The sequence below is a fragment of the Crocodylus siamensis genome, chromosome 3, assembly GCF_052110815.1.
Source record: "Crocodylus siamensis isolate JL-2025a chromosome 3, ASM5211081v1, whole genome shotgun sequence".
Lineage (NCBI taxonomy): Eukaryota > Metazoa > Chordata > Crocodylia > Crocodylidae > Crocodylus > Crocodylus siamensis.
In genome coordinates this window covers 125,209,221-125,227,610 of record NC_143397.1, presented here as the reverse complement: position 1 = coordinate 125,227,610, position 18,390 = coordinate 125,209,221, and the positions used below count along the sequence as shown (strand labels likewise).

The following is an 18,390-nucleotide window of genomic DNA, read 5'->3' as shown; positions in this document are numbered from 1 at the left end:
TCAGTTCTGCTGCTCACTGTAGTGGCCTTCACTCAATCCCTCACTCACATTAGTTGCTTTTGCAAGCTGCTTGATTACTTTTGCACTCAGGTTCTGTGGATTTGTCAGCTCGGAACTGTGCATGATTTGACCTTGTGAATTATTGCACCTATGGCAGATTTAAAATGCTCAGCCAAGATTTTGGCTATCAGTTTGTAGTCAGAGTTGAGGAACATTATGTGTCTTCAAGTTTTTTAATCTCGCCTCTTCCCCTTCTTGTAGAGGAGGGTTATGAACCCCCATTTATTTCCTGCACCCAGGTGGCCCTCCTGCATCTTCTCCCCATATACCTCTAGCATGTCCTAACTCACCTGGTTCCATAAGGTCACAGAGAACTCCTTGGGCAGGCCATCTACTCCAGGAGTCTTGCCATTCTTGAAGCTGTGGGGAGTTTTGTTGGTCTCCTCCAGCATCTTTTCCTCCACCAGTTTCTGACTCATCCTTCCTGAGGACCTGGGTGTGTTCGTGCAGGCATTCTTTTATGGCCTCGGGGCATTCGCTGTAGACTGGTATAGAGCTCCCATTAAAAGGCCGGAACCCTACTGCAGCTGCAAGCCGCATTACAGTACCAATAGGAGAGAGGGCAGAACACCACTGTGCTGAACCTCAACCTAGAGAAGGCCTGTGACTGAGTGTCCCACCAGTTCCTGTTCGAGACACTGAAGAGAATGGGGGTACTCCAAGCATTGTCACGTGGATAATGGCACTGTATATTGATATGAGAAGTGAGGTATTGGGAACAGGTTCCTGGCCAGCCCATGGCAGAGTTGGGCATCCAGCAGGATTGCCCATTCTGCCAATTCTTTTCATCTGTGTGGTGGAACTGCTAGCCCAGCGACTCAGGCAGGACCCCAGGATCAGCTAAGTCCCAGTCCCTGGGAGCAGCTGGGAAGAGAGGAGGGTCCTGGCCCACATGGATGACCTCAACATCCTATGTAGGAACAAGCAGTTGACTGAAAGAGTGTTACAACACCCAAGTATACAGAATGGTGGCAGGGGTCGAGTTCAGCATGTGCAAAAGCACCTGCCTGGTACTAAGTAAACTTGGGACCTGTCAGCCCTGAGGGTCTCCATGTCCCGTAAGGGCATGAAGACCCTCGGGGTGAATGAAGTGTGACCCAGAGCTGATGTACAGAAAGCATAGGAAGAGACTGAGGCCAAAGTCAAACAAAGGCTGGGTCTTTGGCGCGCATGACACCTGTCAGTGTACTTCCAGATTTATTTTCCCTGCTGTAGCAGTGGGAGGCTGACAAGTTCAAGACAAGCCACCAATAATTAGATTCTGTACCTAGAAAAGTATATCAAATTTATAAATTTCCATATATAGAATCTAATTATTGAGGAGTCATCTTATACTTGAGTAAATATGGTATATATTTATCACTACTTGTCACATGTTATGTTATACTTTTTTTTGTTGTTGTTTTAGTACACGTTGCAGACATGTTTCTGGGGATGGGGAAAGGATGTGTTTAGTGTGTGTGCATATCCTTTCACAAAAGTGGGTATACATGCTTGAAGTCCTATCACTGTTTAGCATTACCATGGTAAGGGGATACAGTGATTGGAAAAATGTGACACCTGGCTATGAACTATGTGAAAAAGATTTAAGTTGTAAAAGTGAAAGATTACAATTTTATACTACAAAGTTGGTACTCTAAAGACAGTGGCTAGCACTGATGATCATGAAAGACTGTCCACTTGTGAATGTATATTTATACATAAAGAGAAAGAAATGAATGTATTGAAAGTGTCTTGTCATGTGTGAGAGGTACTGTGTTATCTGCCAACTACATAACATTAAATGCTGTCATCCAGTGTGTATTCTGTGTCTCAGAAATCATTACTTGCTTCCAAAATTATCCTACCTTCAAGGCTGTGCATGAAAGCGAAAATCTGCTGCTGAACATTTTTCCCTTCCATTTCTTTTTTAGAGATGAGAAGAACATGGGTAAAGATGTGAATGATGCATTAGTAGATGTGTTCAGCATGGAGGCAGGAGCTGACAGACTGGAAGCAATGAAAACCCTGGCTATGTTACGAGAAGAAAAACGATATTTACAGGATTTGTGGACCTGAATATCTGGCCTCTCTTTTCCTTTTAAAAGTAGAGTGTTAGACCCTTACATACTGTACGAGGACTGCCTGATTCTCTGGATTACTGTTAGATCAACTTCACTTATGCATTTCTTTTATTAAAAAGCAGACAGTTAACTAAAATGCATCTTACATTTTACCATTTGGTAACCATTTAATTTCCATAATTCATACTAACTTTTCAGAATTTAAGAAGTTTTACACATTTTAAAAAATGGAATCTGTGAAGTTGTAGCAACATTTCAAAATGGATTCCTTTAGAGAGCTCTGTTCCTCTAATGTAATGATGGTGGCCTTAATTTCTTTACCTTCGTACAGCATACAGTAGTATATCGTATGGTATCAGTGGGTACAGGAGATACAGTAAATGGAAAGTTACTCACTAGTTGTAATTTATCTTATTGCTATACATTAATTGAACATGTCATATAAAGGTCTTATGAAGGAATTGTTCCACATGTTTCATGTCAATCCTTCAAAATAGGAATTGCAAACAGAAGTTGATATTTGAAACCAGAGGTGTAGCCAGGCAGTTCTTTTCTCAGGACAGCAACAGCTGCCTCGATGCAATGAGCCACTGCTAGGGTCATGGCTATTTTGCCTTCCCCACGTCCTGCCCCTACGAAGACAACACCTGGGGCTGTCCCAGGCTGTTTAGCTATCCTAATATTTTAAACATTGGCCAAGCATTGTGAGTACAATAACTCCATCCCTGAGTATTCTGCTGAATATTGATTTTGGAGGATGAGGGGAGGCATTATACTCCCTAGGTGCCTTTTGGATCCTTTTCAGTAGGGTTTTTTTCATTTTACTTTCCCAAAGCTGCTTTACCCCTTCTTTGTGACTCATCTGCTGGTTTAATTTCAGGATTTTCTTTGAGCAAATGTCCTTGATGTGCCAAATTTTGGGGGAGACAAATACTGATGCTTAAGTAGGGAACACCAAACTGATTTTTACTGACAGCTTAAATAATATTTGAAGCCATTTTACAAACTTAAAGCCATTGATTCCTCATACAACAATGCAGATCACTGCTACCAAATTAAACCTTACGACAGTTAGGTTGCTAAAATACCCATGAACTGCCTGATAGACACACATGGCTCTTTCCTTCTTCAATCCAATCAAGAAAGGGAGGAAAGTGGATCCGGCTAACTACAGGCCCATTAGCCTGGCTTCTATCCTGGGGAAGATTTTAGAAAAGTTTATTAAGGAGGCCATCCTTGATGGACTGGCCCAGGCTAAAATCCTAAGGGATAGCCAGCACGGGTTTGTTGCGGGTAGGTCTTGTTTGACCAATCTCATTTCCTTCCATGATGACTAGGTGACCTATCACCTGGACAAGGGAGAAGAGATTGATGTCATATATCTTGACTTCAAAAAAGCTTTTGATCTGGTATCCCATGATCACCTCTTGGCCAAACTGGCCAGTTGTGGCCTTGGCTCCACCACGATCCGCTGGCTGGGAAACTGGCTCCGTGGTCAGACCCAGAGGGTTGTAATTGATGGCAGTCACTCATCGTGGTGCCCTGTGACCAGTGGGGTCCCTCAAGGCTCTGTCCTGGGACCCATACTGTTCAACATCTTCATTAATGATGTGGACATTGGAGTCAGAAGTGGACTGGCCAAGTTTGCCGATGACACCAAACTTTGGGGCAAAGCATCCACGCCAGAAGATAGGCGGGTGATCCAGGCTGACCTGGACAAGCTCAGCAAATGTGCAGACGAGAACCTGATGGTGTTTAATACCGAAAAATGCAAGGTTCTCCACCTTGGGAGGAAAAACCTGCAGCATCCTTATAGGCTCGGCAGTGCTACGTTGGATAGCACTACAGAAGAAAGAGACTTGGGGGTCATCATTGACCACAAGATGAACATGAGCCTGCAATGCGATGCTGCGGCTAGTGAAGCGACCAAAACGCTGGCTTGCATCCATAGATGCTTCTCGAGCAAATCCCGGGACGTCATTCTCCCCTTGTACTCGGCCTTGGTGAGGCCGCAGCTGGAGTACTGCGTCCAGTTTTGGGCTCCACAATTCAAAAAGGATGTGGAGAAGCTTGAGAGAGTCCAGAGGAGAGCCACGCGCATGATCAGAGGTCAGGAAAACAGATCTTACGATGACAGGCTGAGAGCCATGGGACTCTTTAGCCTGGAAAAGCGTAGGCTCGGGTGATCTGATGGCCACCTATAAGTTTATCAAGGGTGACCACCAGGATCTGGGGGAACGTTTGTTCACCAGAGCGCCCCAAGGGATGACGAGGTCGAACGGTCACAAACTCCTGCAAGACCATTTCAGGCTGGACATAAGGAAGAATTTCTTTACTGTCTGAGCCCCCAAGGTCTGGAACAGTCTGCCAGCAGAGGTGGTTCAAGCACCTACATTGAACACCTTCAAGAGTAGATTGGATGCTTATCTTGCTGGGATCCTATGACCCCAGCTGACTTCCTGCCCTTTGGGCAGGGGGCTGGACTCGATGATCTCCCAAGGTCCCTTCCAGCCCTAATGTCTATGAAATCTATGAAATAACTGCTATCACCTTTCTTCAGATTGTTACTTCTTTTTGGCATACATTATTCTAACTCCTGATCCCCATGTTTCCATCTCCTCTGTTTGGTTCCTCTCCAAACCTAGACTGCTGAAGAAAAGGAGAAAAGAGAAGAAATTTTTTATGTTTTTTTTTGTTTGTTTGTTTGTTTTTAGCAGCGGTTAACCTAATATCTGTACTTAAGATATTTTTCTCCTTTTTCTCTTGGTTCAGTCTCATACCTTAAAGCAGTGTTCTGTACTGGGGTTCCTGTTCTACCACTTGTGGTGTCATAGTCGTATTTGTAAAAGGAGTGGTTGACATAAAATAATCAACTAAAATAAATTCCCAATTTTTAGAAGAAACTTTTAAAGGAACTTTTGTCTTTTATTAAAAATGGTTTTGTTACAGCTTTGAAATGATTGCAAAATAAGTTATTTCAAAGATCAGTTAAGTGTTTCAACTAAAATTGCATGTGTCAGTGCCTTTTACAAAGAAATTATAGCAAAAATTTGCTAAGTAAAGTCTCCAAAGACGGCACCAGAAAGACGGACTTTTTGAAAGAATATGGTTAGGATTTTGCTCACTTAGGTTTAAAAACAAGAAAAAGTAAAATAAATCAATGTTACAGGGCTCTTTTTTTCAGTAACTGCCCATGGATCATGAATATCAGCCTCACAAAGTGCATTTTTCACTTTCAGATATTTGAGCCTTTTTGAGCATGCTGGCTATTCCCTGTTTATAGTAGATGTGTTGGCTAGCAAGAAGCCATTGAAACATTCAAAGTGTCTTCTGTATTGTTATAATCGTAAGTAAGGTGTAACCAACTGTGAATAAACCTGATGCTGTTAGTGTTCACCTTCTACTATCTTATATATGTTTTGGGTCTTACAAGCCATGTGCCTTTGCAAGGCAAATAATAATTGGATAGGAACGTAGGCCATTAAGCCTGTCCACTTTCACAGGCCATAGTTTAACCAAAAGAATCTCCAAAATCACCACTTCAAGCGATCTCAAGGCACCGAACTTGTGCCGCTAGGAACTTCCTTCAGCATTCCGTAGGGAAAATGAAAGGTAAGGGTATTGCCAATGCCATACCACTTCAGTGACGGGGAAGGGTGGGGTTCAAGTATAGAAGTTTAATATCAACTAGTAAAAAAGTTCAAGAGTTTACAGTAAAAAGAAATGTTCCTGGGTTGACAACCCTGCTAAACTGTAGGGATTATGTACATTGTGCTTCCTGCCCCCTCTCTCCAACCCTGCCCCCCTCTCCAATCCTACTAAGGGCCATTTACTCACCCCTATACTTTGATAGCTCTGACTGTACCATGCTGTTACCCTTGGGCAGCCTTTAGCCCTACCCCTACCAGCCCCATAACTGAGAGAAGCTCCCTGCAGGGTGCTGTGGTCCCATTCGGACGCCAAGTGATAGCTGTGTGATGTCTGAGCTTCTATCAAGGTGCAACTACTTAGCTTTTTTACTGACGGTGAAAGTTTTATTATTGACTCTACTGACAGCATTTTTTTGTCTGATTTTTTTTTTTAATGACAGTAAATTTACTGACAGTTGGTAACCCTTTGCCTTGGGTGAGTTTAATTAAAACAATAGAAGCCATAGGATATAAAATGAACCTTTTCATTTTGGGTTTCCTTTTCCTCTCATTTTTGTCACTGATCAGGAAAGTACATTGAAGTCCTGTGTTCATCTAAGCTATTTTTAGTGAAGTTTAATGTTATGTCTGTTGTGCCTTCTTTCCATCTTAAAGATGTGTTTTGCCTGGGATACTAACTTTCCAAGGGGGCTGTACATACATGGAAGGGCCATTTGTTTGGTTCATAGGCAGGAATGTTTCCTTTTCAGGTTCTGTCTTGTATTTGAGGTATCAAGGCTTAACATTTTGTCTGAAATTGTCTCCACCAAAACTATCAGTTCTTTAAAACAAGAGAGTTCTGTAACAGGGGTATTTAACCTCTGGCTCATGGTGCCATGCAGGGCTTTCCACAGGTCAGGAAATTTGGTGGTGGGAGAGCCGTGGCAAAGAAAATACTGCTGCCCTCTGCAGTGGCCAACTTCCCAAAGCCCGCACAGTGGGTGAGACTGGGCCATGCCCCCTTCCTCCTGTGTGGTTGAGTTAGGCCAGTATACCCCCTTCCCTGAAATAGCCAGACTGGTGCTGGGCTGTACCCTCTACCCCTGTGTGGCTGCTTTGGGGCTGGGCCATACCCCTTCCCCCTGTACAACTAGGTTGGGGCTGGCTCATGTTCCCCCCCAGCCCCTATGGGGTATGTTGGAGTTGGACCACGTCCCCTTCCCTTTGGTTGGGTTGGGACCAGGCTGCCACTCCCCACCCCCCCGTCCCTCTCTGCATGGCCAGCTGGGGCCCTGCCATTTAATAACTAAAGAGCTAGAGCTAATACTGTATATACACTGAGTTTGTACAAATGCCCTTCTAGTAGTAAATAATAGTCAACAACTATCATAAAAAAATAAGTAAGGCAAAAAATACCAGTTAGAAGAACAAATGACAAGCAGAATTTTAAATTTTTAACTTTAAAGTCGTGCTGTGATTTAAATCAGATTATTAGAGAAGTCACACTTTTAATATGCATATTTAACCAACAAATTAAAAATTATTACTGCAGGATAATCCATTTGGTGAACAAGCTAATGAACCTTGAGTAAGCTTCATTAAGGACAATAAGTTGAAAACAATTAAAAAAAAAAAAAAAAAAGGCTGTAAGAAAGGCAAAGAATAACAGTGAAACCACTTCAAGAGAGCAAGGAATGACCCAGTAGTGGAATCTTGGAATCTTCATTGCTTATGGTAAATTAACATAAAACATTAAGGCAAGTAGGGATGTGTGAAACAGCACCATTTCATTTCAACTTCTATTTCACCATTTCCATGGGATAGCGTTTCGTTTCAAGTTTTGTTTCATTTTGCTGAGAGAGTTTTGCCTATAGGCTATAATGGGAAAGCATGAAACTGCTTATAACTTTGTCGTTTTTTGGCACATTTGGATGAAAACAGCAAGAATGGTAGCCACTTCTGAGGGCATGAAGCCTGCCAAGTTTCAAGGAGATAGGTTTAGGGGTTTCTGCGAAACTGCACCTCAAGCTGCTGATAAGCAAAATACATGGGGGGGGGGGGGTGTTAAGGCATGCCCTCACTGGTGCTGGGGTCTCTACACAACATGGTAGTGTGCCCCAATGAGGTCATCTCCTCCCCTACAACCTCAGTCCAGTCCACCACTTTAAATAACAGCAGGTAATAACTTAGCAAGCAGCACAGTAGCACTAACAGCATCACAGGCGGCCAAACTGTGACAGACTTTCTTTCCTTTCCTGCAGGAGCCAGAGAACTCTCCCTGCCAGCCCCAGCCCTGGAGCTTAAATGTGCCCAGGGCCCTGTCTCCTGGTCAGCTGACCATGGACAGGTGCTAGAGGTGTTGCTCTAAGGACATGGCACTGGCATACAACGTTCTTTGGGTCAATCTAATATGGTTTCTTTTAGTAGATGACCTGAATAATTACAGAAATATATTGTAGCAAGCTTTCAGGTTGAAAAACCCTTTGTCAGGCTGAGGAAGCACTTGCAGTTGTGGGGTGTGTGTGTGTGTGTGTGCGCGTGTGCATGCGTATGCTTTTCCTGGATGGAAGCAATAGCAAAGAAGCCAGAGGCTGGCATGCAGTGCAGGCAAGAAAGCCAGTCAGTGAAAATGGACATGGAGGCATCGGGGTGAGGGACAGGCTGCAGTGTGGGGCGGGGGTGGGGGGAAGGAGGAAGTAGCAGCACAGGTAAAAATGGAGAGGTACCTGGGGAGTCAGATGTCTGGCAGGTTATAGTGCGTCAGAATTCCAGTGTCTGTTCCTGTGGTGGTCATGTATTTTGTTCCCTTACCCTGGTTGGTTTTGGCTCGGCAGTGCAGGCAGATAGCATATGTGGGATCATCTGCCAACTCAAAATGAGCCCAGACCACACTACCACTTGCTTCTGGGGTGCAGGTGCATTTGTGCATGATACAATTTCCCCCTCAGCAGGCAGAGGCACAGCAAGAGGAGGAGTGGAGTAGACTAAGCCTCTTCCCTCCACCCTCTACATCAGGCTCCTCTGAAGTGCCTTCTGGAGAAGGAGACCTGGCTCTAGGGGAAACCTGAGGGGTGTGGAACACAAACTCATGATTCCCCCTTCCTTCTCCAGAATTTCCCTTGCTATGGCACTCGCGTCCAGATCTAGCTCCAGCTTTTCCTCTGGCACTGGAAGGCTCAGCATAGGAAGAGAAATGGGATGGAGGAGACTGTCATGCTGGTGCTGCTGCTTGTCATGGTGGTGGTGGGGGTATTATGGCTGGTGCTCTTGGAGGGGATGACAGACTCAGGCACAGGCAGTGGCACTGGCATGGCTCCCCTCTCCTTGCTGCCTGTACAACTAGTGGAAGTCTCATTCCTGCTTGTCGTAGCAAAGAGGCTGTGTCTCTTTTTTTTTTTTGGGGGGGGGGGTGACTTACACCTCTCCCTGTATCCCCTCTTCTGCCCCTCTCTGAAGGCTTGCCAGGTGCCTTTCCACCGCACTTCATGGTGTGCTTCATAGTGTCTTATCTTTGCCTCAGTGTGCTGGAAAATTTGTCTCTTGTTCTATAATGTTATCTATCTGATTTATGTAACATATGTAGATAAGATAATTGTATGTATGCGTATTTACGTAATATATGTATGTTTGTATGTATGTATGTATTTATGTAAGAAATAAAATTAAAATATATGAATGTATGCATTTTCCTATATAAATTCTATATTATTATATGCAATATAATTATGCTGTGCTTCCTTGCACAGTGAATGCAATGCACACTGAGAGAGAGAGCACAGATTTGAAAAGAATCAAAATAGACTAACAAAAACAAAAAGAGGATTTTGAGGGAGGGATGAATTGCAAGGAATCAATCAATGAATATAATAATAAAATAAAAGGGTATAGAAACTAAAGCAAAACGTATTGTTGAATCCCACTTGCTAAACCAGCAAGTAGGAAATGAATGGTAGCCTTTGTTGTCTAATGCTGCTGAACTTCTGGAAGACAGCTCCGTAACTGACTCCAAGGCAGAAACCAGGCTGGTTCAAACAATGCTTTTTATGCTGTTTTTCCATCCCTTCCCTACAGCACTGGGATTGGAAGGGGCTTCAGGGAAAGATCACAGTCACTGGCAAGCTACACTGTCAATGTCAGAGCGGTCCTTCCCCGCCTCTTCCCCCTCCCTCTCCTTACTTTCTGCTTCCCTGAAACATTTCCAAACTTTTGAAATTTTTGGACTGCCCTCGTTTTGTTTCAAGGCTGTTTCGAAGCCCTTTGTTTCATTTTGATTTTGCTGTTTTGAGCTTGAAATGAGTCGAAACAGCATTGAAATAAAACAGCCAGCGGAATTTCACACAGTCCTAAAGGTAAGCTGACTTGCACATAAACTACCATCATGAGATATGAACAAGAGTAGGACAGTTTCCAACACACCATCTTTTTCATGACCTAATGTAATCCAAACCAACACCAACTTAGTTTCCAGCTGACAGGAACAATGAAAATATGGCTCCCCAGTTGTAATTTAAAAATGCATCATTCTTTCATGCTTTCATATGTGCAAAAATTAAATTTGGCTCTAGACAGTTTTTCCTCTGTTAGCTACATAAATGTTGTGTGAAGGTTTTCTGGCTTCCTCTGAAATGTTTGGCATTGCTCACCATCGGACACAGAGTGCCTGTACAAATACAGTGTCTGCCTACATTTAAAAGCAACAACTTTTAAACTATAATTTAGTGGCAACAACACAACTCTAACAGATTTTATTCAGAAAGTTTTAGAATAACTAGAACACAAAAAAACCTCAAGAAAACTGTCAAAAGGGCAAAAAGATGCAGTGACAAAAGGACCTGTGTTAAGCTTTAGCTCTAGGTGCCTGAGGGATCCATGTTAGTAATTGTACATGTGAACTCAAGGGCCTCTTTCTACTCCTGTTGACTTCACTGAAACTTCTAATAAGCCCCATTAAATGCCCATGTCTGTTCTTGAAAGTAGCATAGCTGCCTGTGTTCCTGCTCTCCACTAACTTTGTGCCTCTCCCTGAAAAATGTGAAAGAAACCATTCTTGAGATGCCAAACAGAAGCATCTGCTAAAGCTTTTTAACACTGAGTCTGAAAATGGCCTGTGTAACCTTTCTGCCAGGCACCAGATGGTAGCAACAAGGGTTGAGTTCACTTTAGGGTTTTACACAAATTGATTATCCTGGCTCAAGCCCCCACCCAGAAACGTGGGAAAATAATTTCTTCCTCGGCATTCCAATGTGAGCAAACTTCCTCACTCACAAGCAATATCAAACTGTAATGGGGTGTATTAATACGGAAAAGTGAGATGGGCTTTCAAACAAATTTAAGAACCCCTTAATCAGTAACTCGCTTCAACCCACTGCTAACATTTCAACTGGGTCAATAGGTTCAGAGTCCTCACTTAGTCCCACACAGGGTGGACAGTGTAGTCCGTAGACCTAGTGCAGCTCTTAGTCAAAAGTTTCCTTTGTCTTACCACTGCTGGGGCACAGCTTCACCACAGCTGCTGCTGCTTATTGCTGATGGGTGAAGCTCAGCTCCTCTTCTACTTGCAAAGGCAATGTAACTTTCTTAGATGTAGGCTCAGATCTTTCAGGATCCTGCAAGTAGTCTTCTACCTGACCTGTTGGTATCCTAAGGATTTCAGCTCTTTAGTACATAACAAGTGCATCTACATGTGCAAAGACTGTGGGGTGGGTTTAGTCTAATAAATTACTCTAGAGTAAACCCACCCTGGGCAGGCATCTACACATGTGGGAATTGGGGAGCAGATTTGCTGCTCCTGTCCCCTTCTGCCCTGCAGCAGCCAGGGGAACCAGGGATTTCATAGATTTCATAGACATTAGGGCTGGAAAGGACCTTGGTCACAAGCTGGCGGAGGGTAGGTTTAGATTAGATATTAGGAGGCGCTACTTCACAGTCAGGGCGGCTAGGGCCTGGAACCGGCTTCCAGGGGAAGTGGTGCAGGCTCCTAGCCTGGGGATTTTTAAAAGGAAGTTAGATGAGCACCTTGCCGGGGTCATCTGACCCCGGTGCTCTTTCCTGCCAAGGCAGGGGGTCGGACTAGATGATCTACCTAGGTCCCTTCCGACTCTAGCTACTATGAAACTATGACCTCATCATCCCTTGGGGCGCTCTGGTGAACAAACATTCCCCCAGCTCCTGGTGCTCACCCCTGATAAAATTATAGGTGGCCATCAGATCACCCCTGAGCCTACGCTTTTCCAGGCTAAAGAGTCCCATGGCTCTCAGCCTGTCATCGTAAGATCTGTTTTCCTGACCTCTGATCATGCGCGTGGCTCTCCTCTGGACTCTCAAGCTTCTCCACATCCTTTTTGAATTGTGGAGCCCAAAACTGGACGCAGTACTCCAGCTGCGGCCTCACCAAGGCCGAGTACAAGGGGAGAATGACGTCCCGGGATTTGCTCGAGAAGCATCTATGGATGCAAGCCAGCGTTTTGGTCGCTTTACTAGCCGCAGCATCGCATTGCAGGCTCATGTTCATCTTGTGGTCAATGATGACCCCCAAGTCTCTTTCTTCTGTAGTGCTAACCAACGTAGCACTGCCGAGCCTATAAGGATGCTGCAGGTTTTTCCTCCCAAGGTGGAGAACCTTGCATTTTTCGGTATTAAACACCATCAGGTTCTCGTCTGCACATTTGCTGAGCTTGTCCAGGTCAGCCTGGATCACCCGCCTATCTTCTGGCGTGGATGCTTTGCCCCAAAGTTTGGTGTCATCGGCAAACTTGGCCAGTCCACTTCTGACTCCAATGTCCACATCATTAATGAAGATGTTGAACAGTATGGGTCCCAGGACAGAGCCTTGAGGGACCCCACTGGTCACAGGGCACCACGATGAGTGACTGCCATCGATTACAACCCTCTGGGTCCGACCACGGAGCCAGTTTCCCAGCCAGTGGATCGTGGTGGAGCCAAGGCCACAACTGGCCAGTTTGGCCAAGAGGTGATCATGGGATACCAGATCAAAAGCTTTTTTGAAGTCAAGATATATGACATCAATCACTTCTTCCTTGTCCAGGTGATAGATCACCTGGTCATAGAAAGAAATGAGATTGGTCAAACAAGACCTACCCGCAACAAACCCGTGCTGGCTATCCCTTAAGATGTTAGCCTGGGCCAGTCCCTCAAGGATGGCCTCCTTAATAAACTTTTTAAAGATTTTCCCCAGGATAGAAGTCAGGCTAATGGGCCTGTAGTTGGCCGGATCCACTCTCCTCCCTTTCTTGAAGATCGGCACCACATTGGCCTTCTTCCAGTCTTCGGGCACTACACCAGAGCGCCAGGAGTTTTCAAAGATCCGTGCCAGGGGCTTGGCTATGATGCTCGCCAGCTCCTTGAGTACCCTGGGGTGCAGATTGTCAGGGCCGGCTGACTTGAAGGTATCCAGCTTCTCAAGGTGTTCCTTCACGAGGTCAGCATTGATGGAGGGTAGGGGATCCCCCTCACCCGGATCTCCCTGTCCCATAGCAGGCATGGGCATCCCATGGGACTGATGAAAGACTGACGCAAAGTACCTATTTAATAGGTTGGCTTTTTCCTGGGCGTCAGTTGTCAGTTGCCCCATCTGGTTTAGCAGGGGTCTAACATTGCCCTTGCTTTTCCTCCGGCTCCCCACATATCTGAAAAGGACTTTGTGTTGTCCTTGATGCTTGAAGCTAGTTAGAGTTCAGTTGCAGCCTTGGCTTTCCTGGTTTGCTCCCTGCAGGACTGGACCAGTGCAGAATAATCCTCCTTGGAGGTGAATCCCGTCCTCCATCCTTTGTAGGCTTTCCTTTTTAGCCGCAGGAGGTCCGCTAGGTCCCTGGAGAGCCAGGAGGGCTGCTGTGCCTTCTTGCTGCCTTTCCTCCGTGTTGGAATAGATTTAGCTTGTGCATTGAGGATCGCTTCCTTGAGAAGCAACCACTCTTCTTGAACTCCCATCTCCCTGGCGTCACGGTCCCTGAGGGCCTGACCGACAAACCTCTTGAGCTTGTCAAAGTCGGCTTTTCTGAAGTCAAGGACTTCTGTGTTGCTGACTGACTTGCCAGCTTTATGGCAGATGGTGAAGGTGATCAGCTCGTGGTCGCTGTCACCCAGCTTCCCATCGATCACTAGGTCACCGATTAGGTTGTCCCCCGTAGCCAGTACCAGGTCGAGCAGCGCTTTGCCTCTCGTTGGCCCATAGACTTCTTGAGTCAGGTAGAGGTCATCCATGCACGAGAGAAAGCTTTGCGACAGCTCAGATTTTGCTGAGTGATCTTCCCAGGAGATGTCCGGGTAATTGAAGTCACCCATGACAACCAAGGTCCTGGAGCAAGCGGCCTCAGTCAGTTCCCGGGCGAACTCCTGGTCAAGCTCAGGACTTTGAGTGGGAGGTCTGTAGTAGACTCCCACCATTGTGTCCCCTGTGCCGTTTTTCCCACGAGTTTTTACCCAGAGGGTCTCTAGCTGTCCATGCCGGTCGCCAACATCAGCTTGCAGGGACATGTAGCTTTCCTTGACATAGAGAGCTACACCCCCGCCCCTTTTGTCAACACGATCCCTCCTGTACAGGGTATAGCCCTCTATCCCCGTGGTCCAGTCATGGGTGGAGTCCCACCAGGTCTCTGTTATCCCAATGACGTCATAATTCTTTGCACTCAGCAGGAGGACAAGCTCCTCCTGCTTGTTACCCAGGCTCCTGGCATTAGTGTACAGGCAGGCAAGTGTGCCCTTAGGAGCTCTTGCCTTGCCCACAGATTGTGCCAGGGCTGGGGCAGGGGTGGGCTCCCTTAAGTGCCTTGGTCTGCTGGCTTTGCAAGGGTCGCTCAGCGGGCCAGCAGGGGCAGTAGTCCCCCCATCCCCCAGGGGGCTTAGTTTAAAGCCCGGTGGAGCAGGTCAGCCAGCCTGGCTGGGAAGAGCCTCCTCCCCAGGGGAGAGAGGTGGAGGCCATCTCTTCCCAGCAGCTTGCTGCCTCTCTCGCCAAAGAGCGGGCTGTGGTCATGGAAGCCAAAGCCTTCCCAATGACACCAGCTCCGCAGTCTTTGGTTCACTGCGTGGATCCTCCTCTCCCTCCTCAGCCCATAGCCCGAGACTGGGAGGATCGATGAAAACACCACCTGAGCTCCCAGACCCTTCAGCCCTGCTCCCAACTCCTTGTAGTGCCTCATGACCTGACTGGGAGTGCTCCGAGCCGTGTCATTGGTGCCCACGTGAATAAGGAGTATGGGGTAGTGGTCTGTGGGCCAGAGGAGCTGCGGGATCCTCTCCGCAATGTCTCGGATGTGGGCCCCCGGGAAGCAGCAGACTTCCTGGGCTAAGGGGTCGGGGCAGCAGATTGCCCCCTCAGTGCCCCACAGGATGGAGTCTCCCACAACAAACACCTTTCGCTTTGTCTTGGGGAGAGCGGGGCCAGTAGCTGTGGTTGAGCCTGGGTTGCCTGCGGGAGCTGGCAACTGAGCAGGCTCTCCTGGGGCTGCAAGAGGTGCGAACCTGTTGCTAAGCTCAGGCAAGGGAGGGGCCTTGGTGCGGCGGCCCTTGACCACCTTGGTCCATGCCCCTGACTGGGCTGAGCGGGAGGTCCCAGAGTCCTCCTTAGTCGTGGAGGGAGACGGTGCTCTACCCTGCGGCTCCCGGGAGAGAAGGGCCTGGCAGTAGGAGTCGATCTCCTGCTCGCAGTCCCTGATGGCACGCAGTCTCTGGACTGTGGCCTGGAGCTCCTCCTGCTGGCGCGCCAGAGACCCCAGTAGGGAGCAGACCCCGCAAGGGGAGATGGCCATGCTCCCGTGCCCCAGAGCCTGTAAAAGGGACAGGCAGCCCCTGCAGCCAAGAGCCAGGGGCTCCGTCTGTGTGGAGCCCAGAACTAAGGGCTCTGTCTGGGTGGCCGTCTCTGAGGTGCCCAATGGGGGGGCTGCAGAGCCCGAAGGCACCCTCGGGGTGCAGTGCATGCCCATCCGTGTCATGCCTCTGGTAGGCTGGCTACGGCTGGGGCTGATTACTCTGGGGGGTCGCAGGCAGGGTCTTGTGCCCTCCCACGCCCTCTCCTGCGCGAACTCTGCGCTAACTCAAGCGCCTGTTTACGCAGCCTGTTCGCGCGGCTCCGGTCGCGGGGCTCCCTGGGGGGCTGGGCCAAGTAGGGTCCTGGGCAGGGGCTTGACCCGGCTGGCACCAGGCAGCAGCCTCCTGCCAGGGAGCGAGGAGTTAACCCCTTTTAAACTGCGTGCATGCGCAGTGGGCCTGCCGTCGGGAAACGCTGGTTTCTCAGGCCGGATTTGGGGGGCCCTGCCCTACAGGAGGGGGACTGGTGAGTACCCCACTCTTTCTCTTGTCACTCCCTGGGGGGCTGGGCTAAGTAGGGGCCTGGGCGGGGGCTTGGCCCGGCCGGCACCAGGCAGCGGCCTCCTCCCAGGGAGCGAGGAGTTAACCCCTTCCCACCACGAGCCCGCTTACCTCCGGCTGTGCTGGGGGTCGGCAGGGGGCTCTGCGGCTGCTGAGGGGGTGTCTGGGGGGCTTCAGGGGAGTGGGGGCGCAGTGGGCTTCACCCGTACGTCTCTCACCGCTCCGGAGCCTAACTGGGCCAAGAGATAGCTGTCACCTGGCGAGGCCTGGGAGATTGCTCCCTACCCCTGGGAACTGCCTTCTGTTGGGGCAGGCTCTGGTGATGAAGCCTGGGTGGGGACAATGTCCCCCTGCCCTAGCAACACAGAGGTCCCAGCCCTGGTTCCCCAGTGGGAGGCAGGGGTCTTGGAAAGAGCTGCTTGGGAGGGGCAGGTCCCAGCCCTGTGCCTCAATCTGCTGATGGGGCAGCAGGCAATTCCTCACCCAGCAGGGGACTTGCTGTTAGCTGCCCCACCAGCAGATCAGGGCAGGAGGCTGGGACCTGCCCCTCCTGCAGCGCTCTTTCCAAGCCCCATGCCTTGATTGCCGGATTGGGCACAAGGCTGGGAAAAATCTGTTGGGCTGGAAGCTGCCCTTGACTGGGACAGTTCCTGGCCAGCCCCAGGCTGTATAGGTAAGTTTCATTTTTGTTAGGGCTAGAAAAGACCTCAATAAAGCAATCGAGTCCAATCTCCTGCCTTGGACAGGAAAGAGCACTGGGGTCATATGACCCTAGCCAGGTGCTTTTCCAGTCTCCTCTTAAAGACCCCCAAGTTAGGAGAGAGCACCACCTCTCTTGGAATCCTGTTCCAGATTCTGGCAACCCTCAACTGTAAAGAAGTTCTTTCTGATATCCAACCTAAAACTGCTCTCTGTCAGTTTGTGGCTATTGTTTCTGGTTATTGTAAGGGGTGTCCTGGTAAACAGAGAGTCTGCACATGCAGCCTGGGGACTGGCTGAAGCAGCTAGGCAGTAGGTCTTCAGAAAAGGACCTGGTGGTCCTTATTAGGGGCTTGGGTAGGTTCCAGGGGCAGGTCCCAATCAGCTTCAGGCTGGATGGGGAGAGAAGCCAGGCATCAGATCCTGCCCAGGAAAGGTAAGTGATCCAGCTGCCTGTATCTCTGTTTTTTCTGAGTGTTTGGTGCTCTGAGAAGCTGGGAGTGACTGCTGAGTGAGTGCTGGTTGCTGATTGTCAATTGTTGTGGTATTTATGATTGCTGCCTGGGCCTGACAGAAGCCTAGCAAAGGTGCTGAGTCACCCCAGGCCCAAAAAAAGTATAAAAGGAGGTGACCAGGGAGACAGTAAACAGGGACTGCAAACAGATTAAGCAGTTTTCAGGCAGTTCATAGGCCAGTTCGTGGGTAGTAGCACAGCCCATTACCACACAATCACTCTCATGCATGGTGGTGACTCATTGTACCTGCAGGCATCCTGGCATCACTGAGACCACCCAAACGGAGCCCATGGCTCTGGACTGGGAGGGCTGCCTGGCACGGCTTCTGGCAACTGGGCATGGGGGCACCCCCACTTGTGGGGTGTGCTCCCTAATGGAGTCTCTGGAGTGGTGGGTGTGGGTGCTTGAGGAGGAGACAAGTCAGCTGCGCACCATCAGGGCCCACAAAGACTTCATTGATGGCTACTGCCAGACCCTTCTCCAGAAGAAAGAAAAAGAGAAAGAGACTGAGATGGTGGCCAATGTGATAGCTTACCAAGAAGATCCGCCTGGAGCGACCTGGAAGACAGTCACCTCACACTCCAGGAAATGCAGGGCCAGGGCTGCTCCTCCCCTGGCCCTACACAGTAGGTATGCACCCCTCCCCACTCACAAAGAGGCTCCAATGGTGACACCAGAAGAGGAGGAAGGTAAGCAGCTTGCTGCCACCCCTCAGAGGAAGCGCAAGGTGGTGGTGGTGGGGGGGGGACTCCCTCCTGCAGGGCTCTGAAGGACTCCCTAGCTTGTGAGGTCTGCTGCCTTCCAAGGGCTTACACCTGAGATGTAGCAGAGAGGATGCCCAGGCTCATCTGGCCGTCTGACTACTATCCCATGCTCCTCATCCATGTAGGAACTAATGACATGGCCAGGAGTAATCCAGACTGGGTCATGAGTGACTACACAGCTTTGGGGGCTGGGCTCAAGGGTTTGGAGGCCCAGGCAGTCTTTTCTTCTGTGCTCCCTGTTGCAGCTTGCAGGTCCCAGAAGGGAAGGATGCATCAAAGAAGGAAAGCCAGCAACTCCAACACTGATGCCACCAAGAGGGCTTCTGATTCCTTGACC

The 18,390-nt window shown here is 48.5% G+C and overlaps 1 protein-coding gene across 4 annotated transcripts in view; it reads left to right on the top strand.

Moving 5' to 3' along the window:
• The window catches only part of MTRR (5-methyltetrahydrofolate-homocysteine methyltransferase reductase), a 62,630-nt gene extending 53,204 nt beyond the window's left edge, over positions 1-9,426 (top strand). For all 4 annotated transcript variants that reach the window (XM_090039141.1, XM_090039139.1, XM_090039140.1 and 1 more), the window contains one exon: positions 1,974-9,426. In XM_090039141.1, the coding sequence (XP_089895267.1) occupies positions 1,974-2,118 (145 nt within the window). In that variant the 3' untranslated portion in view covers positions 2,119-9,426. The remainder of the gene's footprint in view (positions 1-1,973) is intronic.
• The last annotated feature ends 8,964 nt before the right edge of the window (positions 9,427-18,390 follow it).